At 40.1% G+C, this 24752-nt stretch overlaps 1 protein-coding gene across 7 annotated transcripts in view; it reads left to right on the top strand.

Moving 5' to 3' along the window:
• The window catches only part of FTO (FTO alpha-ketoglutarate dependent dioxygenase), a 353884-nt gene that overhangs the window by 195724 nt on the left and 133408 nt on the right, over window positions 1–24752 (top strand). For 6 of the 7 annotated variants that reach the window (XR_006730336.1, XR_006730335.1, XM_045533190.1 and 3 more), the window contains exon 8: window positions 952–1076. Coding sequence is in view for 5 of the 7 variants with exons in the window: in XM_045533190.1 (XP_045389146.1) it covers window positions 952–1076 (125 nt within the window). In the remaining 2 variants the exon portion in view is untranslated. Of the gene's footprint in view, window positions 1–951; window positions 1077–6936; window positions 7118–24752 lie in introns of those variants that run through there. The other variant, XM_045533194.1, reaches the window with a different exon arrangement.

The following is a 24752-nucleotide window of genomic DNA, read 5'->3' as shown; positions in this document are numbered from 1 at the left end:
GAGGAGAACTGGATGCTGTTGCCAGACAAAGGGGGATGGGGGCGGATGTAGGCAACAGAAACAACAAATGTTCCCTACACCTCTTCTCAAGGTTGTCATGAAGATATTAAATATTGCACTGTAAAATGCTATAGAGGATTAAGGAAGTAGTATTTCAAGTTATAGGAGAATCATATTATGAGTGTGCTCTTTAAACAAACGTATTGGCACCCGTTAGATCCGGAATATATTGAGTGACTAGAACACAGAAAGTAACAATTTCATTCCTTTTAGCAATTGCCTTGGTTATAAAATCTCCAAAGAAGCTACACTAACTTTAAAGTAAAAACAACATTTATAAAATCTAAAGATTTTCATTGAGATACTCATTCAGAGAAATGTTCTTTCTGATGTTTGGACTTCTTGTTTCTTTTGTTGTAAGATTTTGATTTGCAGCAGGCAAGGAAAATGAGTAAATCTTCCTCACCTCCCCCCCAAAAAATTGCCAGCACGGGCAGAAATTGAAAGTAATGATTCAAATAAGAGAGGCAGTGCAGAAAACCTCAGCTGGGTGGCAGGAAACAGAGCAGAAGTCAGAGACTGCTCTTTTTTAAAAAGGCAAAACAACTCACAGTGAAGTGTACGTGAAAATCATTTCTAATAATAGCTCATGGTAGGCAATGCGCAGGAAAAAAAACTGTTGGTGTGATGAGAAAATTAGAGTAAGAACGCACAGTGTCTTGATGTGTTACTTAAGGCAATGGAGCTTTAGAGTTTACCTTATGTGCCATGTACATTGATTAAATACAAAATATATGCTGGCCATTTTTGACCATCATTTACCGTATTGATTTGTTAGCAGGGGAACTGTAATAAAAAAGCCATTGATTTACTGTCCTTATTTGCTTATGGGCTTTTTTTATTATTAATTTTTCACTTTTTCTTTCTCTTTTTTTGGCTCATTTCTTGTAGACAAATGCTGTGCTTCATGAAGTTAAAAGAGAGGGGCTCCCCGTGGAACAAAGGAATGAAATCCTGACTGCCATCCTCGCCTCGCTCACCACACGCCAGAACCTGAGGAGGGAATGGCATGCCAGGTCAGTTCTCTTATGAAACGGGGTTTGTTGTCTCGGACAAACAAGAGCTATATTTGGCTAAACCCTCCCGTTTGAGGGGCCATGGAAAATAAGCAAGTTTAAGATGCTTTCGGCTAAAGTTAGCTTTCCTGCCCATGGCACCGACACTCATTGTAATGATCCATGACATCATCTGTATGTTTCTGTTATTTATTCTCGTGGGTAACATCTAGCAAAAATGCTTGCATCTTGAGCATTAGGTAATATTAATATAAGTACCTGATGTTTAAGAACCCTTTTTAATCAACATGCTAAAGGACTAGCATTGCTATTTAGTTAGGGCAGATGTCTGGGAAATCCATAGACTACTCTTATGCCACCTGATGGGGGGCAGGTTACTTGAAAGTACAATCATATGTCACTTAACAATAGGGATATGTTCTGAGAAATGCACATCAGGCAATTTTGTTGTTGCGTGAACATCATAGAGTGTACTTACTCAAACCTAGATGGTGTGTCCTACTACACGCCTAGGCTATGTGATCAAGCCTAGTGCTCCTAGGCCAGAAACATGTACGGCATATTACCGTACTGAATACTGTAGGCAATCGTAACACAATGGTAAGTATTTGTGTATCTCAACATATCCAAACATAGAAAGGGTACAGTAAAAATATGTATCATCTTATGGGATAGGATGACTGTCGTATATGTGATCCACTGTTGACTGAAACATTGTTGTGTGGCACATGGCTATCGTTTATTTATCAACCCCATTTTTAGAATTGACCAAGTAGGAATTATTTTTGCTTCAACCTACTTTCTTTCCACATGGAGTTACTTGTGGTTAGAAAGCTGTTGACTGATGAAAAGTTAAATCATCAGCTTTTACAGAATTGATGCTTACAGAGTTTCATGTTATCCTATTTTAAAAAAAAAAAAAAACAGTTGATATGTGGAAGACTGGAACTAGTTCCTCCAAATGTTGGAGTTATCCTCTAGTTATCCTTGTAGTTTGCAAAACTTATTGAATTACCATCTGTTTCTAAGCAAGAAGGAGAGGACTTGGAAGATTATGCTATATTTTGCCTCAGGGTCTTACTTGATGCTTAAACATTCTATGTGCTTAGGACTCAAGAACATTTATTGATAGCCATAATATTCTCCAAATGACTTCGTGCAACAGAATTTACGTTAATTGATAGCTTTACTAGTAATAATTATCATAAAAATAGATTTGTCCTAACAAGGCTGAAGATGCGCATTTTCCAAGAAAGGAGACGGTAGGAAGTATTGATTCACACTGGATATCAGAAAGCTGCTTTTTCAAATATGTGTATTCTCTCTAAATTCAAACTTGCATTTAAACAATAATTTAAAAATTCCTAGTGATATCCACCATCTCCCTTTTGATAGAGTGTGCTCAGAGTAAATGGCAGACAGTTTTAACTACAGTAATGACTAAATGATTTCCAATTTTAACTTTCAATAATTAATTTTTAAGTTATCTTTGTATTACAAGTTTAAGTATGTTCATTCAAGTCTGCATATTTTATTAAATAATGGATTATCAGTGTGGGGACATCTAAGAGGTTTCTGCTCTCCTGTTTGATGTTTTATTTCTTCCCCATGATGGTTCTTATTAAACAGGAAAGGGAGGAAGAAATAATTCCCCTGTAATCTCTCCCCTAGCCCCCTTCCCTCCAAAGACAGAGAGGGCACCACTGTTGAGAATGGATGTCTTTTGTTAAGTGCGTTTGGTTTGTTAACAATAATTTCCTAATACACCAAATCATCAGACAACATGGCCAAAATGGCCTGTTTAAAAGGAGTCTGGTTTCAGCATTTCTGGCCCTGACTGCTAACAATTTAATCAGGAGCTGGAGCCAGTGTTGAAGTTGATGTAGTCTAGCATCTGAAACAAGAATTCTCAAGTCCTTTGTGTTAGGGGAGGAGGAAAGAAAGAGCTTAGCAGCTGACACTGTGCAGACCTCCTTAAAACTAAACACCTGAAAGAGAATTTCAAGAGGCAAAAGTGTCCTCAGAGTATTAAATAACCATAATCCTGCTCCCCACCCCTTCTCCACCCCCATTTGATGTTTCCCATCCTGGTGACCTATCTAAAAGGCTCGTCCATATGATCTGTATAAACAGACGGTTACCATGCACCTTTCTTTTCCTCATCAAAGCGTCATCTGGCCGTCTGGAACCGGGCACTGCCTCGAGTAGCCATCAGGCATGTGGTGGTGAAAGTTATAAAACATCCACTGCGGTGCTTACTGAGCTGCCTGTGTTTTAGAGATTGGCCTATTGTGTGCTTTGGAATTACATGAGGAAAAATGTGCTTTGACAGAAAATAATTAGCACTCACCAAAGGCCAAGCAATAGGTTACAATATTTAACTTCCATCAAAGCTATCAGGGGATCAGTTAGATTAGATAATAGAAATTTTTTCCTCTGAAAGTTAAATACAGATGACTCTAATTACCTTATATTGCACGTTAGAGAATGTATTATGAATTGTACAACTTCAAGAAATTCAGGTCAACTGAGACCGCAGCTGGCAATAACTTTAGGGTAAGCCTTTCCTAATAAAGGTTTTTGCCCCCCTCTTCAGCAGGTTCGTTTGCGATCATGTTAGGGAGAATATTTTAAGTGAAACTTGTAATTTGGTTATAAAATATTTGTCTCTCTCTCAAGTCGAAAGCTAAGCCATTGTTTGGGGCTCACTGAAGTCTTTTAAACTGGAAGCATATGTTCCTTGTAATTTAGTTTTTTGAACAAAGTGTCAATTCTGCATGACTTGGGGTAACCGAGTTTGTCACAGTGTCACACATCCCTGCAATTCTAGAGGCACATCTGAGTGCTGTGGGTTTCCTTCCCCAAGCTCGGTAATCCCATAAACAACCCTCTCCAAATAGGCTTATTAGGGCTGTCTATTCACTTCCCTAGAGTTGAATGATCCAAAGTACATCAGGAGAAGCTGTGTGAATGCAGGGTAAGTGTTAACAGAAGTGGTACAGAATTTCTGAAGATTTGGCTTTGTTTATACAGTCCACTCTGCCTGATGGACAGCTTGTTATAGCTTTTAAAGAACTGGGCAAGCCCTCTGATCTGACCCCTTCTTGACCTCCGCAGCCCAAAGGTCAGTCTGCAGCTAATAAACTCTGAGGTTCTTAGGGTCTACTGTAGGAAAAGGCAGAAAAAGAGCAGCTGCAAGGATTGGGTGTCCCAGGATAGGCTGCTTTAGGGTCACTCTCTGATAATGAAAATGATTACCAAATTATATGGAAGTTTAACCGCAATAGTGAGTGAGAGGAGGGTGGAGCCCAGCGTATTAGGTTTGATAAATGAACTGTGAAGAGGCCCATCTGGCTCTCAACATCATTTCTCCCCCTCTTTCCCTACCAAGGGGAAACATTTTAAAATAACAGCAGTACATATAGACTCAATGACCCATGCAAGGAGCTGGAATGGATTAAGATTTAATGGTGACAGTGGAAGAAATTATCATTTGAAAAGTACACCAAAGAAAAGGTACAGTTCAATGTCCATGCCCGAGTTGTTTTTCTAAATAAAATGTAATAAAAATCAGTGACTTGTTTATCTTATACAAATCCTGGGCGTCTTTCCTAGATTGCTGAAAATTTTGAGGGTGTTGTCATAGTCAGCTTCATGAACGTAGTGGGCTTCTTTTGCCTTGAACGTGTCAGAATGAGAGTCAAACATTTTGTTCTGCCTACTTGCCCTGTTTCAATAATGTAGATTAATCAAGTGTTACAGAAAATTCTTTACAAAAAAAATTGGTGTCCATTCCACATTGGACCACTGATTATTGTGGATTTTTTGATACTTATATGTGTGAGTCTTGAACAATGTTTTATTCCTACTATGACCTGGCAGTTTTTCTGTAAAAATAAGAAGAAATCATGTAATGTTAATTGAGTAGCTATGTTTGTTTCTTTATTCCTTTTTCAAAGAAACATCATGGCAATGCTAATTGGTGCAAACAATGGATAGGCCACTGTCAGCTATATGTCCACTTACTGTTATTGGTAAAGGTGATCTCTTCAAAGCTCTCCCCAGTTTCTCATGAGCATGGAGTGTCCTGACTTCAGATCAGTGATGCTGGAGGCCACAAAGCTCTGTACTTTTCTACAGAGATGACTGGCACATGCCATGATTCTGTTTTCTGAAACGAGAATGATTTTATGCAGTAGGCATCTTTTTGTATATTTCATGTACCTACTGCATACAAAATACCACATGAGATGCTGTACATACTATAGAGCATGCTAAGCAGCCAATTTAAGGGTTTATCTGGGGATAAGAATGCAGAAAGTTCCTAGAAAGAGCCTGTGGAAGGCAGCAAAAAGGAAACTGGTGGAGCCATCGTCGCCACAAGACAGTGGCAAGTTGCTCTAACCCACTCAGGAAAGTATTTGATTGCAGGTGTCTTGGGAGACTAGAATTGTTGTGGTATTGAAAACCCCTTATACTGAACTTCGTTTTCTACATAATACAAACCTCACCCAGACAATAATCATATTAAAAATGGAAACAAAAGGTTTCTAAACATTACCCAAAGTTAGCATATCTTTCATTTCAGGTTTTGGCTTGACTATGTATGTCTGCGGGGATTTAGAGTGAGCAGAAAGCTAGGTAAAGGATGACTCAAGGAGGTGAGGAACATTTTGAGGTGCTTTTTAACTTTAAGGCCATGCTTCTAAATTTTTGCTAAGTAAGGTGTAAATGCAAAAAATAAGGCAAAAGCAAAGCCGTTAGGGTTTTTAAAATTTGAGGTATAATTCACATAACATAAAATTTCAAATAACATAAAATCCATCATTTTAAAGGATACAATTAAGTAATTTTTTTAGTAAATATACAACATTGTATAACCATTACCACCATCCAATTCCAGAACAGTTCAGTTACCCCAAAGTGAAACCCTGTATCTGTTAACAGTCACTCTCGATTTCCCCTTCTCCCCACAGTCCTAGCAACCACTAGTGTACTTTCTATCTCTACAGAGTTTCCTACTCTGAACATTTCTTATAAATGGAATCATGTAATATGTGGCCTTTTGTGTCTGGCTTCTTTCGTTTAGCATGCTGATTTCAGGGTTCATCCATGTTATACCGTGTAACTACTTCATTCCTTTTTATTGCTGAATAATGCTCCATTGTGTGTATGTGCCACATTTTATTTATTTAGTAATCAATTGATGGACCTTTGGGTTGTTTCCACTTGTATCTCTATCCGCTTTATGGATAATGCTGCTGTGAACATTCATATACATGTCTTTGAGTGACATGTTTTCACTTTTCTTGGATGTACACCTGCAGATGGAATTGCTGGGTCGTATGGTAACTCTATGTCTAACTTTGAAGGAACTGCCAGACTTTTTCACATCTGCTGCACCATTTTCCATTCCTGCCTATAGTGCACAAAGGTTCCAGTATTTCCCATGTCCTCGTCAATACCTGTTATTTTCATATTTTTATTATTATAGACGTCCTAGTATATTGTGGTTTTGATCTGCATTTCCCCAGTGACTACACCATTAGTCACTGGGGAAATGCAAATACATCTTTTCACGTGCTTATTGAAATCCATTGGTTTTTTTTAATAGGATAGTTGTAAACATGACAGACTTAAGGACTCATGCTTTTTGTTAGTGGTAAAGAGCTCACAAGCATTTGGCTTGTTGAAGAGGTAGGGTTCCAAATGGGGCTGTCATTAAATTGCAGCAGTGTTCATTTTCCTGTTACCATGAGTAGACTTTGTCCTTTATTATTTGCATATGTCCCAGCTTATTTGTTTCTGGAGACTCCCTACTTATTCCTTCTACCATTCTCTTACATTTCTTTTATTACAGGGTCTCTGGAGCATCGTACACTGGATAGGATTGTAGCCTGATCAGATGGAAACTCTGTCCATTTATAGCTCTTCAACTTGTAGGCTCCAATGGGACTTACTGTACTTCCATAGTAGACAACCTCATTTGAGTGTAAGGAGTCTTAAAATGGTGCTGAGAATAGTTTCAAAAAATGTTTACGGCAGTTTGTTAGAAAAGTTTTTAGAACTGTACTTACTTCTCATTCATTAAAAGTGGCTCTGTTAAGACCTAGATAGCTTTATATACTTATCTTCCTCATATTGGACTTTGGCAACTCAAAAAACTACCAAGTTAGCATATTTTCTGGGCAGGTAAAACAACTGTCTTATTATTGATCATCTTCTTATTCTCCGTGACCCCAGCCACCGCCACTTACCTCCAGAATGGATCCACACGGGACATCTTTGTTAAGGCTCCAAAGGCTGGTTGTTAGAACCTAGAACTTGTAAGGAATAGGATTTACTTTTCCACGCTAATCAGCTTTAGAACTTTGATCTGGGCTCAACAAATAAAAGACTTTGTATAAGTTACTTACGTGGATCAGCTCAGGTTCTAAGACTGGCACGGCGCGGCTTTCTCCGTGGGTATCTGGTTTCTCTTTTTGCCTTTTGGCAGTCCTGGATTATACGCAAAACTGACAGGTCGACACAGTTTAGTTTAGCAATTAACTATTATTTATTGAGTGTTTATTATGTGCAAGTAACTGTGCTAGATACTGTGGGGAATGTCAAGATGAGTATGACACAGCCTCAATTCTAGTTTAGTATAGGGGGCAGTTAATAACACGATGGCTAGCATGTACGTTTTTATTCTTTTTTTGTGTGAGGCACTGTGCAAAACTGTAAGGTGATTTAGCAATGGGGTGTGCCTAAAGGGAACTTAAAATAGTTTTATAGAAGCTTACAGAAAGGAATAGTCAGACATTTATTATTATATATATGCACTTGATTCTGTGTTTACATTTTCGTCTCTCCTATCAGAATGTAAGCTTCATGAAGGCGGTGCATCTGTCTGTTTGTTCACCCACGGTAAAACCCGTACCCCAGATCTTTGTAACATTAAGCTAAAAACTGACCATAAGGAAATTATCTGACCTACTTGTTTGACTGTAGGTCATAAGACCCCCATTCCAATGAGGGTCCTACCCTACACCCAAAAGGCAGGAACGTATGCTCAGAGAGGCCAAGAAGAATCTAGACAGACGGGCCTTGCTGGGTTTCCTCACTTAGTCATACCCTTTTTGTCCAATCATGTTTCTGCATGCTGGCTATACCTTGTTGCAGCTAAGCATAAAAATGGACAATTTCCCCTGTGCCTTTGAGTATTCCTTCTGAGGGCTTCCCTGTATACACATTAAATAAATTTGTCTGCATTTCCTCCTATTAATCAATTTGCCATGTGTTGGCGATTTTTCATCAAGCCTTTAGGAGGCCAAGGCCCTTGGTCCCTACAAGAATGGCGCCCTGTATGAGGAAGGAGCCTCACTGCCTTGTTCACCCCATACGCCAGCATCTAGAGGAATGCCCAGCGCTCAGATTTGTTGAATGGCTGACTGAGAGAAATAACTTTCCTCCCAACCCATTCCTGTGTTTATAAGTACTTTGTATTCCTTATTAATTGTGAAGAGGAATGACCATTTGAGATATTACCGGTTGCTTTTTTTCCCAATCCTTGCCAGGTGTGGAAACCTTGACATTAGGAGGCAGGAGAGATCTTTGTGATGCAGTTCTCTGGTGTTTAAACCCCAAGGTAGCACCCAGGACCTTGTTCCAGCATGAGGGAGGAAGGATGCTATGTGCCGAGGCTGACTCAGGGGTACTTTAGGAAGAGAACACCGTGGGACTGGGCTCAGCCAGGACAAAAAGACGTGGTCTCATCCCTGAGCCAGCCATTCCTGATTCCCTGCCCTTTCTAAAAATGGAACAGAGCTGGGTGAGGAGAAGAACTGGGTGGGGGGGGGGGCGGAAAGGAGAGAGTTGTAAGGCCCTCTCTAGGGCGTGCCTTTGAATAAAGGGATGGGTTTTAGTCCAGCAGAGGCAAAGCTGAGGCTAATGTGGCTTCAAGTCTGTCTGCAGCTGCTTTTTCCTGGTTACCTGCTGATGTCCTGATGTGGCTTTAATGATATCAGTGCAGTGATGAGCATTAGCCTTGGTGATTTGGCATTTGGGCCAGAACTTGTTTTTTGCCCTAGGAGTTGTAGTTAAAACAGAAAGTGGAGCCACTAGCCTTAAGGGTGGGCCACGGGATGAGGCTGATGCAGTTAGCCGCTGAGACAACTTGTGATCGTTTTAGCTGACCATGTCAGCTGCTATCATTCATGCTAGAGACAATGGCTGCTTGTTCTGGCAGAGCTAGTTAGTTGGGAACTAGAAGTGGTGGCGTCTATAGTTCAGTCGCTGGATTTGTTTGCAGTGTTGTGGAGGGCATGCGGAATAAAGGAGAGAGATTTGAGGGAGAAGCAGGGAGGCACTGGCCTGCTAATTGCCATCGATGGCTTTCTTTTTTAATGCATCAGTCCTTTCTCCTTTAATAATTACAGTCTCTAGTTTCTGCTGCCCTTAGCAGAAGAATGTCCTTTGTGTCTCTGAACCTGATTACTCCATAAAACCTGATAACTCCATAAAACCTCCTCATAAATGTGTAGGAATTGAAACATTGTATAAATTTAGAGCAAGGATTAAATGAGTCTAGAGATAGGATTACCTTTTTTTCCCCAAGATACAGCAACTTATCTTAAGGAGGCAAGTGTTGTTAATGTTATTACCATTGTTACTGTCATTATTTGAACAGTTTTATGGGGGACAAAAGCCAATTGACTTCTGTGCATCTTATTTATAAAATCAACACATGGATTTTAGCATGAGCTCCATTTCTGGCAGGTTTCTGTGATTAGTTGCCAGCTGTTTCTTATGTGCAGTGCTGCTTAAACTTTTTGAGAAAACATTGATTCATTTATTTATTTGACAAATGTTTATTAAGTATCTGTTATTTTCTAAGCACTGTTCAAGGTTCTGGAAATATAGCAGTGAATCAAACTGTTGAAAACTCTTTTTTTGTAGAACTTATATTCTAGTGGGATGACAAATAAGAACTGTTTTCCCAAGTGGGACTCTGCAAATTTCTTTTATAAAATGCATAGAGTTGCCGTGTCCTATATATTCAACACTCAATAGAACCAAAATAAAATCATTCAGTTGAGATAAAGATATAATTTTCTTTTCTAATCTTCACCATAAAACTTGCATTTCTAGTTGTAGTGGGTTTTATTTGTGAGACACTCGTGGGATACCAGTATTCTGAGGAACACCATCTTGGGGGACCACAACATTAATTTCTCCTTCAATTATCTGCACCCTGGTTCCCAGCTACTTTTCCAAGAAATGTGCCACTTTAAAGGTCTTCACTTTAAGGAAGGTTTAAATTCAGGCCATGCTATATTGACAAATCTCTCTTATAAGAGAGAAGTGGAGAAGCCATACCTATCTCATAGGTGGGGGGGGGGGTTACATGTGATAATGCACTTAAGCACGTCATAAATGCAGTGGTTGTTGCTGTGAGTGATCTTTCAGTCATGTGTTGGTTCATCAAATATTTATTGAGCACCTACCTGGTACTAGCACCATCCTAGGCCCTGAGGTTATAGAGATGAGTAACACTTGATTAGGGGAAATATATTATACAATATAGAATAACAAATGCTGTGAAAGAGATTGAGTCATGATTCTGCGGGAACCCATGTCCCAGAGAAGAAAGAAACAGGTTCTCCTTAAGTGTTCTTGTGCGACTCTCACCATATGCCCAGCCACCGTGAGGACTATTGCTCCATTGCCAAATTGTGTTGGCTACAAGTGGGTAGCTCTCACTTGTGCAGAGAGAAATCTATATATGATCAGTGGTCATTGTATAAAATTTATGCTACTCTCTCTCCAGAGGGACCTAGTTCTTAATATTGAATGGGGGAAGATTTGTTTTCCTCCAGAGTAAACTTCATTAATATGGCATGGTGGTTGGGAGCATAGATTTGGAGTCAGATTGCCTGGGTTTGATTCTTGGATCCACTTCTGTAACTCCAGGCAAGTTACAATTATAAATTTTAAGTAACAAGGGGTGGGGAACCTGCAGCCTTAAGATCACATGTGGCCTTCTAGGTCTTTAAGTGCAGCCTTTTGACTGAATCCAAATTTCTCAGAACTAATCCTTCTATTAAAAGGGGTGCAGCAGAGAAAAATGAAGCTTTTCTTGCCTCCTTTGGTGCTTAAAAAAGAACCATCTTGAAATCAGAAGGCCTCAGATTCCTCACCCTTAGGGGATGATAATACTAGAACCTATTTGATGGGGTTGATTAAGCGATTCCACGTAAAACACCTAGAGCAAGGACCTGCAACATACTAGGTGTTCAGTAAAAATTACCTGTCATCATTTTCAAATCAAAACAAAAAAGTCCGGAATCGACCCAGCCACCCTCATCCAAACCGGCCTCTCCTTTGAGGGAGTGCCCTGCGTAATAAACATCTCAGCCTCCTGGTAGGGGCCCGACATTGCTAAACTGGTGCAGGGAGGAATGCTAGGCCAAGCTCAGCCTGTGCCAGGCCCTGCACTAAGTACCGTTGTACGGGATTGACGGATATAAGGCTGGACTCCAGTTTGAATCCTATCACCATCTGGCTGTGGAACTCTGGGCATGTCACAGACACTCTGCGCCTTAGCAGCTTTATCTAAAAAAGTGACTTGATCCAGATAACCCCAAAGGCAGAAGGCATCTTCCCGCTCTGACAAGGTGTAGCTCCCTAAGTTAGATCCCAGGGAGCAGCAAAGGTAAGTGCTATTCCTGAGGGCTTTCACCCTTCTGCCACTTTCTTTGAAATCCGAAGTTGTGCTCATTTTAACCATAATAGCTGCTAACATTGATTGAGAACTCACTAAGTGCCAGACAGGTTTTAAATGCTTTATATGGTGAGAAAAGGGAGGCAGAAAGATACAGAGTAACTGGCCCAAGGCAATAGCTAGTGAGTAGTGGAGATGGAATTTAAGCCAAGATGGCCCAACTTGGCCAAGAGCAATAACAAAGCTTTAGTTGTTATCAGCCACTCCTATGGTAGATTAAGTACTTTGACTGAGCCTCACATTATGGGGTTTAGAGATCTTCCAGGATCCTCCCCAGTGTGGAGATAGCCGGGTATGTATCCGTAAATATTTATTTCCTCTGCTACCTAAACCTGTTTCACACTTTTTAGTTGTGGGTGCATCTCTATAAGGAAATACTGTCCAGCTAATGCTTTATAAATCTCCCTACCATAAATCTTTTAAAGGAAACTTATCACCGTTATAGCTATGTCATTCCTTTTATATTGGTTACAACTTTTAGAAGGTGGGAGAGTAGGGGCAGAGATGAGAACATCATAGTTTAGCCTCCAAGAATCTGTAAATCCTCTAAGTCGAGTAATTTTGGGGGCTGTGTTAGCCAAGGCTGATTTGAGTAGGTGCCCTTGAGGTGAAAGGGTAGCAATTTATCTACTCCTTAATGGGTTAATCACCAGCTGTACAGTGTGTTTATATCTAGGAAACAATTTACCGCACATGAAGAGTAGTAATTTTATTCTATCTCAGGGGTGTCCCCAGTGTATTTTACAAATTTACTCTGTAATGTATATTCCAGGTTATAGATAAAAGTTTAACTGGCTTTCGGTTGGGGAAGTAATGCGGGGAGAGGATGGGGGAAGGGGAAGGAACAGCTCTGTTGGCCTGTAGGGGACACTGTTGCATCATTTATCAGAATCTTCCAGTATCTTGTCCCAGGACAAAAAAACAAAACAAACAAATCAGAAAACAAAAATAGGTCAGTCTCCTTAAAATTGCTCATTAAAATTATTTGAATTGTTCCAGTGCGTTTAGAATATCTACCCTCTCTCTGGTGTTGGTCAGACTGCTGAGGATCCATGCGTGAGAGGAATAGTGTTTCTTTCTGAGTTGGGAGTGATTGGCAGAACTCTTTTGATTAGCTTTCTCTCCATCTTTTCCTTTGGGTAGGGTGCTCAGGAGATTACTCTGCAGTTTAATAAACCTTTAGGTTTAGTTGACCATCTTAATTTTTTACCAAGATTTGCCTGTGTTAATTTGAAATGCTACCATTCTGTGGCACCCTAAGTAAATACCATAAGCCTTGGAAGGGCATTTAGAGACTTCTAATTCTCCGCTTTCTATCCGTATCTTTTTCTTCACTGAAAAAGATGCTGTTTACTGAGAAGATGAAGTCGTATTTACAGGGAAGGCTTATGTAGAGTTTGGTCTGAACCCCAGATTCCCTAGGATGGCTCTCTTTCCAGACTGTCGACTGAGTCTGTATCTGTCCAGGTGCCCCACGGCCTTGCCAGCAAAACTGCTGCCCCTCTGCCCAGCTCTGGCCTCTTCCCTACCAGAATATGGGCCTGAAAGGCAATTGCAATTAACCCTCGGAAAGCATAGATTTTGCTAGGCAGTGCGCACAGTAATGATATTGTTAGCTTCTTCATTTCCAGTTTCACCATTAATTATGCCATGTGTTTCATCCAGTTGGTGCTACCCTCCCAGTGTTAATTATAACCTACAAGACTGTTACAGTTAATTTTATGGCAAGCATATTGTCTCTTCAAGGCTCCAGAGCAGCTCATAAATTATCTTGAAGGTAAAATGTAACTTGGGGAACTAGTTATGAAAATTCCATCCATCTCGCTTAGGAGCTGCAGCTGCTACTGTCAGCTGCCTCGCTGCTGCATTGTGAAGGAATTATGGTGGGTCAAGTTTAAGAGGGTAGGCCCAGGCTGTCACTGAGGAGAAAGGCTGTCCTGGCCCTGTCAGACAAGTACCTTCTGCCAATCCCTGGTGGTTTCACTTTGCAGGCAGGAAGAGGCAGGCAGCGCAGGTGGAGGGTCCCCAAGCTGTCTGTATTCATTACTTTACAGAAACTTGTTGTAGGTAGGCAGATCCAGAGACCTTTCCTCTTCTCTGTTGTCATGATGTTAGGCATCATCTGCAAAGTGTGAGGTAGATAACTCTATAACTGACTCTGGGCTTGGTTCAGGAGACCAGGAGAACAGAGGGGCGGAAGCTCTTTAGAGGCAGCACCTCCCCGCAGCCCCATGCCGGTCGCCCACGCAGTGATCTCTATCTTGCACAAGCCCTTGGCTTGAACGAGCATTTTATTTGTGCTTGTTATTTTTTCGTTTAATCTGATAAAGTGAGATTTCACTGTGAACGAATGTACTCTAAAATTGCCTACTAAATAAATTAGCAGGTTATCTTATTGGGAGAATAAACACACTCCTTTTCTGTTTCCTCCCTCGAAGTATAAGCTTTACATTTCAGCCCTCGGGGCTTTAGCATTATTATTTTTAATGACTGAACACAAGTCTTTCATTTAGCTTGTTTGTGTAGTTACTGTAAATGATCTTTCTGCTGTTGGTTCTTCATTTGAAATTCTGCATGTTATGCTAGCTTTAAAAGCTTTGAGGGGGCCTTTGAGAATTGGGAGCTGTTTTAAGCCTAGCATCTCCTAGCAGCATTGGAAACAGGCTGTGGCAGAAAAGTCAGAGAGGGTGTGTTAAGAAAGTCCGTCTGCACGTACTACTCTGAGTGTGAGCGTGAGTGAAGCGTACACAGAGTTGGCTTCAGTGGCGGGTCGAGAACTCTCTGCATTGTAAAGTGAGAGAGCCTTTCCCTGAGGTGGCGATTTCTCCCTGTGTGTTTCTGAACATTTTGATTGGGTTCACATATCCACTAGCTTTTGTACCAAGGGTGCCTGAGATCATTACACTGGGACTGTGTAACTAAGAGACGTGGTTTTGAGGGGTTAGGAGGATATATGGAACGGTGAAATCGTGCCCAAAGAGGCACTAGGCTTTCTAAAGGAAGTGTTCTTCTGAGCTCTTGATGGTAGGGGCACCAGAGTTGGGTATTTGTGAGTTTTCTAGTGAAGGCTAGTGGATTCAGACCAGGGGTTGCAGACTCAAATGTCCCCAGGGCCTGGCAATAGCCTGGACAAGTGAAGCCAGAGAGGTAACACTGGGGCGAACAGGGGAGATCGCACTCCGTCTCAAGTGGGCGGCTGCCATTCGGCCTGGCGAGGAGGCTGGATCCGTGTTACTGAGCCTTCCACATTTTCCAGAGAAGTGGAAAATTCTGATTGTGTGTGTATGCTTATGAAATCTCCCAACTATTTAAATGTTAGCAACCAATTCCCATGTTTTACAAACAGTTTACAAACTGTTATTCAGGCTAATCAAAACATGTCTGGAGGCTGGATGGTGTGGGTAGGATTCTGATACAGAGTGGAAGTCGTGACTGCTTTGCATTAAAAACCTTCTCAATCTCTCACACTTCTCAAGAATAGAGGCGATGACCCTGGCCAGGAGACCAGAACACAATCGGGGGTACTGCCTCTGTGATCTTGTAACATTGTTCTATTCTATGTAGGTTTTGGCTTAGGGGAAATATTTGGGTATGCACACGTGTGTGTATGTTCGCCTTGAACTTGGCAGTGTTTCATCCTCCCTTTTACAGAGAAAGCATATGAGAGTTTCCAAAAGTGAACGAGGTATATATGGTGCACATTGTCACTATAAAAAGACTGTGCAAAAATGTTGGCAGTTTTGAATCTGATGAAGGGTTTAATTCTCAGACAGGAAGGCAGGACTTCATTGCTAGTGAGTCGCCATTTCTCCTGTTACACCCCCAAGCTCTTGCATTAGCGCCCAGCTCCGCCATGGGGCAACCCAGCTGTCCTTTCATGGCACGAAGACATCATGTGGCAGAATAATCTCCCAGTCTCACTGCTCCAGGCTGATGGCCACATGGAGGTGTGGTTCGGGAAGTTGTTAAGTACACGTGGGTTTGAGCTGCTGGAGAGGAGGAAAATATAAAAACTATTTTTCCTTTAATAAAGAGAAAAGGGTAAGCCTAAACCTTGGCTGCCACTAAAGTCAGCTGTTACGCATGCGTGGTTAAATGTCATTGTAAATATTTCATAAGGGTTATTAGAATGGAGCCAGATTGACATCACAGCCCCGACTGTACCAAAAGAACTATTTCATTAAAGTAAGCCAACATTTCCAAAGAAACATGAAATTCTATGGCAAAGTTAACCTAAGGTCAGAAAACCCTCTGGAAGAAATTTCTGTATCAATGTTTATAATCTCCGCATTTATGGATTTGCAGTTTTTGTAAAAAAAAAAAAAAAAAAAAAAAAAAAAAAATCCCAAAGAGACTTTATTTTGGTTAAATAAGACTAGCTTGTCAAATAGTCTGTATATCTAAATCCATCCTAACCCAACATCTTGGCAGCCTTTTGGATAAATAATGTCTTTTTCAAAATGTGTGTATTTGAAAAAGGAGGAGGAAAATTAAGTGGCAGACTCTGTCTCTGGGTTGCCATAAACTGACAGAATCTAGAAACAGAAAGCAAAGACTGACAGTTCATTCATTCTCTGAGCAAATTATAGAGCTGTACATTTATTTATTGATGCATGGTAGGTTGCAGTGAAGAGCAAAATGTTTACCCTAACTACCTTCATTTTTTTTTTTTTTTGGTGGGGGTGGATGGAAAGGTTTATTTAAGCATGCTTTTCTTTCTTTCTTTCTTTTTTTTTTTTTTGGTGTGTCACACAAATATGTATGAGTTTTTAGAGGCATTTGGCAGAAAAAAAAAGAAAAGATACTCACATTTGTAAAAAACTTAATCCATGCTCACAGATGGTCCTGTTCAGGTGCTATTTTAATTATGAGGTAAAAAACAGCCCCACACAGTAGGAAGTCGTCTTAATAAATGGAGTGGAGCTTTTGTCTTCAAGCGTCAAAAAGCCTTGTTACTGAGAAATTTAAATACTTTGTTTTATAGGGGAGAGTCTCAAAATGACCAACATACTTGGAGAAAGCAAAATGAGGGACTTTTCTAAAGATCAAATGAGTACACTAGAAATGTTTTACAATTGTACAGTTTTTGAACTTCCTTAGAATTGGTCATTTTAGTTATGGCTTTTCCAGGGATAAATGTCCACCATAGAAATGTTCATGCAATTGGAGGGAAAATAAACAGAATAAATTGCAAATACATTTTTAAAATTTTAATCCCAAATGGAAAGATTTCTTTACTATTCTTAAGCTCAAAGGGCTGCTTTGCCATTTAAGTGATAGAATGCCCAGAAGAACTAATAATAATTCAAATGAGGCAGTAACTTACAGCTTGCATTAATAACACACAAATAGAACAGTCTTCTTATTAAATATTAGTAATATATTATAATAATGTTTTACTGTCTTTCCCTTAGTGGGGAATTATGAGGACCTCATGTTAGGACCTCAATGTCCTGACATAGTTAATTATCCATGGATAATGGTTTTTAGCTATTGCTGTTCTCAGTGATGCAGCTTTGTTGTTGAGGGCTTATTAAGTGTTTGCAGACTCAGGTGCAGTGCACCTAGGCACTTTCCTACAGAAGCAAACAGCTGTGTTTTCTTTACCATATTATACATCACAAAGAGCATCTCATTTATTATAGCTGAGCTAATGATGCAAGTGCAAACCTTTATGTCCTGTTCTACAAAGTGATAATATATTTGCTGTAGAGATATTAGCTTCTTTTTATTAGTAATTAATCTTTTCTTATGCCAAATGTATCACATGCAAATGGGTTAGCACAGGGGTCAAAATGCATTTAAACCAGTCTGCAGAGATTGGATAAAACCTCTAGATACAGTGTCGTTTTTTTCTTTCACAAGAGCCTCACCCTGTCTCCAAGCTACCTTACCAACGTGATGGCTACATTACTAGGAATTTAGGCTAATAAGAGGGAACGGTCTTCAATCTGTTCGTGCTGAGACAGGCTTTAGACCTGAATATGTGCTAAGCAAAGTAAGCTTAGTGACAGTCATCCACGTTCAGTCCCTTGACAAGGCTGTGTATTTTCCACATGGATCATTGTGGTGGTGGGTTTTTGTTGAGTCTAACATGTTGTCCCAGTCCCTGTGTAAGTAGGCCCCATTGAAATGTGCCAAGGCCTAGCTCAGAGCCTCCTGAAGTGTAGTACAGATACTACTGGTGACACCCAAGATGACTTTGTAATACACTGATGAATACTTTTTATTTTAAAAGTTATATATTTTGCTTTTCTCTGTGTATGGTGAGACATTTGAAATTTACTTTCAGCAGTTTTGAAATATACAATGTGCTACTATTAACCATGGTTACACTGCTATGCAATAGATCTCAAAAACTTATTCCTCCTGTTTAACTGAATATATTTTACTTTAGGTTGGAAAAGCATAATCAGCATATTGGATCTAGGGTTCTCAAAAAATATGATTGAGGACAGGACAGCTTAATCTTTAAGGTTTTTTTTTTTTTGAAGTTGATTTAAAGACAAATGCTAGAAATGTAATAATGTAGGTGGTTCATGGATATGGCTAAAAATCATGGTGGATCACATCATCAAAGTTTATGAAACAATGGCCTTATAAACCAGAGGGGTCCACAAACATATCTCAATCATAATTATGCTATTGATTATGAAGAAGGTAATCATTGTAATAATTAATAGTAGCAGCTTACTTCTACTGAGTCTTTACTGTATGCCAGATGCTTCTCTAAGTGTTTGGCCATATTTCCTTATTCACTCCTCAACAACCCAGTGAAGTACTATTTTTTTCCCATTTTATAGTTAAGGTGAGTAAGACCCAGAAAGGTTAGGGAATTTATTCAGGATAGCACAGGTTCTAAGTGGGCACGCTAGGATCTGAGCCCAGGTAGTCAGCTTCTAGTGTCTTCTTTGTAATCCACTTCATTTTTCTATGTCTTTATGGATTAAGAAATATTACTCTCTATCTGTTCTCTAAAGAAGGAAGATAGGAAAACACGAAAACATGCAACAGTGCCTAGAATAATACTGTGATCATCATGTTTTGCGAAGGGCTCTAACCTACGCTGCTGCTGCTGCCTTAGCATCCTGGATGTGTGTTAGAATAGATGACTTTGAGCCTGGAATATTTTGATAAGGGAGGGTATAAGCTTATTTTTTCAATTACTGCCATAGCACCCTGTGAATATGTACTATTAGGGGATCAGTAAGACATGTCTTACTATGTGAAGGTCAATGAAGCAAAAACTCTTTGGCAGCTTCCCATATTTTCATACTTAGAAAAGCCTCATAATTCTTTTCCCCATTTGCTTCAAATATATGCAAGCAATGTCTAATCTTGTGGGAAACTTAAAGTGAAACTCTGTAGCAAATAGCATGGTTATATTCCCAGAAAGAAGAAAGACAGTTAACCTATGAAAATTAATCTTGACGGTTAACAAATGTGCTGGAATGAATGGAAGAACACAGCCCATAGGACTGAGATGGAGGTGGGAATTAAGCCTGTGAGGTCCCATTTGAAATTCTTCTGTGGCTCTCGATTTACCTTGGTTTAAAGTCCCAGAAAAACGCTCAAGCAGGCAAGAATTCTCAAACTGTCTTCTCATTTGGTATGGTTCTGAGCCAAAAGTACCTAGTTTTCTTAAGTAGTATTTATGACTAGTTACATTGCATAAGGAAAACTTGACTTGGGTGAGGTGTTAAGCAATGGAGAAATGGGTAATTGGGGCTCTTAGAAAACCCGTCCAATGAATGTTTCCAAGCCACCCTCCCTGTGGGCCCAGAGTCATCACGAACAATTACTTGAGATTTGTGAGGTGCTCAAAGAGGAGAATTGCAGAACAAAATGGGTTGAAAGAATTTATACTTTTGTCATCTCAACTCAAAGCCAAGCAAGGGCTAAAATTCATGTCTTGCACCATTGTGATCTACAACCATTTAATTTGCTAACAAGACTTAACTGATCAGGATCTGCAACCTCCTCCTCCAGTATAATCAAAACAAGAAGTGTTTGGCTCTGGAGAGTAACTGTTGTCTATCTTTTATTGCCCAGCCCCACCATTTTCTTTCTGGCAGGCTGAGATGAAACAGAAAGCTGATATTTGGAGCCACTGGAATTGCAGGCCTTGTAATTTAAAAATATCCATTTTATCCCGTGTAATTTCTTCCCTAAGATTCCTCAGTCTAAATCTGATACAGGTAGGAGCCAAGACAAACAGTAACCATTTATAGTCACCCAGACCAGTTTGAATTTCACTCTAATGTAAAGCAAAGAGAGTTTTTGGCTTCATTTCAGGTGTGTAACAGGGGTAGAAAATGCATTTAAAATTTAGCGGCAAATGTTACCATATGTTTCCATAACAACTGCAAACTTTTATGTTAGAAAAGCAATAATATAAACACGTAGGAATCTTGGAACAGTAAACTGTTAATTTACCAAATATAAAAAATCCAGCATGAAGGGGCTTTTATAGCCACAGAAGCCATGAGGGGCCCAGCATCCTGTGAATTTCTCCATTATGTGGCAGAAAATGCTGCCGGTTAGTATAAATGAGCAAATCTTTTAAAATTATAGGTGCAGTGTCAGTTCGCCACAGTGCATTTTTCTGAAACAATGTGTGGTGGTGCCAGCCATGGCTGATTTCTTTTACCATATTGAACTAGTAAAATACCCTTTAGTAGCTGCTTTCACTGCACATCTGTAAAACAACTGCATTTTTTTCCTTCACCCATAGCTTCAAACTTAATGAGGAGGGCTGGGGTCCTGGGAAAGTGCAGTGCCCAGTGGCTGGCTCTAAGGCTTGGCAAGAAATAGACGTTCATGGATTGTTGATGTATATGAAGAAGGGTCACAGTGTTCTTGCCTACCCATTTTGAGATATAGGAGAGACAAGGGGAAAAGGGGATCTACTTAACCACATCTTAAGAATGAGTTAGTAAAGAGAATTGTTGAAATCACCACCAAGGGAAATTCAGTGTTCTCTGATTTCTCTGAAGGGCAAAGAAATAATTTTAAGGGATGTATTAGAAACATGGCAACCTGTGGGTGGGTCTTTCATTTGAAAGGAGGTAATTTTTTTTTTTTTTTTTTTTTTTTGTAAATCTACCTCAAAGTGTGCATAGGGTTTTGAAACTTTTCCTGGAATAAAACCAACAATGTAACCTTGTCGTTTAAGGCCAGATGATGCACCTTGACTAGCTAGAACTTGGGTTAATGGCATAACTATGACTGAACATATACTGATCAATGAAGGTTAAAGTCAAAGGGAAATTAGGTGTCAAACTTTAAGGGGTTGGGGGTGTATTCAGGAAGGTCCCTGGTGTGGATACAGGATAGAGAGCGGGGGAAAATTCTCAAAATTTCGGAAGGTGGAGTAAAGAGCAAGTGTTTCAAGTGGGGTGGGGTTTTCACCTTGGCCTGGCTTTAGCCTTCACAGTGGAGCCCGCAGGCTGCTGAGCCAGAAGCAGTGCAGCAGGGTCGTTGGTTAAGCAAGGCTTACAGTGCCGGTGGGCCCAAGCAGAAGACAGAGGCTAATGTTTAGGGAGCCCAAGTGAATCAGAGAAAACTTGGCCAAGCAGGAGTGAGAGTGAGAGGCATGATTTAGGGTAGCAGAGATGAGGTTGGTTAAAGAAGGGATGCTTTGTAAAGACCTTATTCCTTTGTTCAGTCTTTGGTGTGCCTTTTTCTAGAGCAGAAACCAAGTTGCACCTAAGTTGTCACCTTCTCTAATCGGACCAATAAGAAAGTTTCTCATGTTTCTATCAATGCTTGCCCAGTTCCAGGGTGTTCTATGCTATCAAGTGTCTCTTTAAGCATTAGTGCCATTGGAGTCTAGCACTGATCATATGAGTCCTTAATTTATGTCTAACTATCCAGTATCATGAAGATGGATGGTTACGGAGAAAGCAAAGTGCCATTCATTCATTCCACAAATATTTATTGAACACTTAGCAGTGTGCCTGGCATGGGGGATACAGGGTGAACAAAAACCACAGCCTGTTTCTTGTGCTGGTGGAGCTTATAGTCTAGCAGCAGGAGGCAGACCAAAAACAAGCAAACAAGTAAAGAAGAAGCTAAGTCAGATAAAGATATGTACTATGGAGAAAAGGAACCAGGTAGGCAATTGGGGAGGGGCACAGAGCCTTTTAGGGCAGCCCCTGAAGGGATCCCCGAGGAAGCCCCCTTTGAGCTGAGATGAGGGAGAGGAGAAGGAACCAGCCAGTGTGACTAAAGTATAATGACCAAGGGGAGAAGAAGTAAGTGAGATGGGGTTACAGAGGCAGGGGAGGTCAGATCTTAGGGTTGGGGTAAAGCCTTCATTCTATCAAGGTGTTTGCTGACCGAGATTAAAGATGAATCCAAATTTCATTTACAAAGTATTTTGAAAGTTTCCACTACATGACCAGTGCTGTGTTAAGTTATTCTAATCAGTTATGTCTGAAAAACAGACATAATTGGTAGTGAGATAAATACCAAATTAAATGCATCAACCCTAAGTAAACCATGAGCTCTTTGAAATAAGTAGTCATTATGAGTTGGGAAAGTTTTTATGAGAAGAAAGGGAATCAAAATGGAGCTCAAAAGCTATCGAACACCTACTAAGTGTTGATGCTTCATGTGTATTTTTATGCTTTTTTTCTTGTAGTAATCATACAAAGGAGAGTGCTGTTATGCCCATTTTATAGATGATGAAACTGAATTGAGAGAAAGTTAAGAAGCTATTGACAAAACTTCAACTCAAAACCATTTAATATCTTAGAACCTAAGAATCACTGACCACTAAGTAAAAATATTACAGGCTTTTGAATATCCCTGTGATATTTCCTTCTCTCTCTCTCTCTTTCTCTCTCTTGTTATGCTAAAATGTCAGGAAAGATCTGTGTAGTTGTTTTGGGGGCAATGGGGAGGAAAGAGTACTCTAGGGAGATTGTGGCCTATTATGAAGCCCGTCTTGGGGAGAAAATCCTCTTAAATAGAGAAGGTAGTGGCAGCTACTAACTGGCAAGGAGGGCAGACTTAGTTCCTGAAGGAGGAGAGGAGAATTAATGGTAGAATTAGGCGCTAGGTGTGACTTTGCATGGTTGAAGAGGGCACCAGGCTGGAAAGACCCTGAGGACATTGCACTGTAGGACACATCATCACCCGTGGGTTTCCTGGGGACAAGCAGAAATACTATGAAAGGAGGCAGAATACAGTCATGAAACACCAACATCTTCCTCTTTGGTCTTAGAACTAAACCAACCACCTTTAAAATTTATTTCTATAATATTTAGATGTTTGCTTTGGGGATCTTTTCCTTAGATTTTGTTTTTGAGGGATGGCCCTGGGTATGGATAGGTCAACTTTAAGATGACCTTTTTTCAACTGAGAGCATATCCCGATAAAAGTTTTCTTATCCCCTGGCTTCTGCTGGGCTGGCATTTCTGACAGACGTGTAAACAGATGCAAGCATTGTTGCTAATGACAGGTGATTATAAGAGGCATGGGGGCCAAGGTAATTAAACCACGGTTTGACAGGAACATTTGGCAATGTAATATTTCAGCATTAGAACTATCTTAGCAATGCACTTTCCCCACTTGGCTTGGTGAATATAATTCATTTTTATTCTTTAGTGTGTTGCTTTGAGGTCTGAAACTGTCCTGTCGGAATTCCTTCATGTTCCATTGAAGGGCTTCTGAACATGGTTACCATTGGACTGTGTGGGCATCTAAGTATCTAAGTATCTAAGACCCTATCCACAGCCTTCCCTGTAGTAGTGAGAATAGGGTCTGTGACCCAGTTGCTGGGATTATATTTGACATATTATTATGTCCAATTCAATAGTGATAATGCCTTTGGAGAGAAACATGAATTATTTTCATACCACTATAATTTCAGCTATTTTCCTTGTTGCCTGGGTTTTACGTGATGTTTCTCCCATGGATCAAAAGGTAGCTTATTTAATTCTCTTGTCTCCTAAATTCCCACTACTGACAGTAGGAAAAAAGTCTCAAATTACCAGTAACCTGGTGTTATGGAGAATGATTATAGAAAGAGTCATCAAAACATGTAATTTATTTATTCATTAAATTTGAGTGTAATATTTTTTAAAACCAGTACATTTCTTTTTGCAGTCCAGATAGTTAACAATGTCTGTTAGATATTTAAAGACTACCTCTTGTTAACAGCTAATGGTAGCTAATTTATGATTATATCTTTTGGGGAATACTGTCTTCTGTTGTTTAAACAGCAGACCCTCGTGGACTTCACATTTAGTTTCGACTGTGGACTAGCTCTATGAGTCTTCTTTATAATGAAAGTAGTAACGTGGTTTCATCTAGTAAAATAACAGGTAACATTTACTATTTCTTATAGTCAGGGCCCTTGTGTAAAATAGGAACTTTTCTCAAGCAGGTTAGTCTTCTCCTTGGCTGCAAAATCAGTTTTTCAATCCTCTTGGTATAGGGCATACCTGGCTATTTTAAGAGATCACTAAAGCAGACCATTTAAAGAAGGCCAGGTACTGGCTAGAGAGTGGTTTCCTTTCCTCATCCAGTTTTGATTTTCTCCAGGAGGGGGTATTGGAAGGAAGCGAAAGTGTGAATACGGCTTGGCTCAGAGTGCGGAGCGACCGTGACTCGGTGGGGCTGCCGGCGTGGAAAGCGAGTGAGCAGCTTTCACATTCCGCTGCAGGCTGCAGTCAGTTTCCAGGCAGAGGCTTTTTAAAGCTTTGTCAGATAGGTTAAAAGGTGTCCCACCCCCGGTGTATAAAAAAGAGAGAGAGAGATTAAACTCACTAAGCCTGCCATGTTCCCTGTAAAATATCAAGTCAAAATGATTTTCAAATCCAAAGTTACTAGGCTTAGGGGGTGTGACCTTGAGTGAAAGCAGTCTCGGAACTGGAGAGGAGAGATCCGCGCAAAAGACAATC

Source organism: Lemur catta, chromosome 20 (assembly GCF_020740605.2).
Source record: "Lemur catta isolate mLemCat1 chromosome 20, mLemCat1.pri, whole genome shotgun sequence".
Taxonomy (NCBI): Eukaryota; Metazoa; Chordata; class Mammalia; order Primates; family Lemuridae; genus Lemur; species Lemur catta.
The sequence above is the reverse complement of the archived record's forward strand: the minus strand, read 5'-3'. Positions and strand labels throughout refer to the sequence as shown.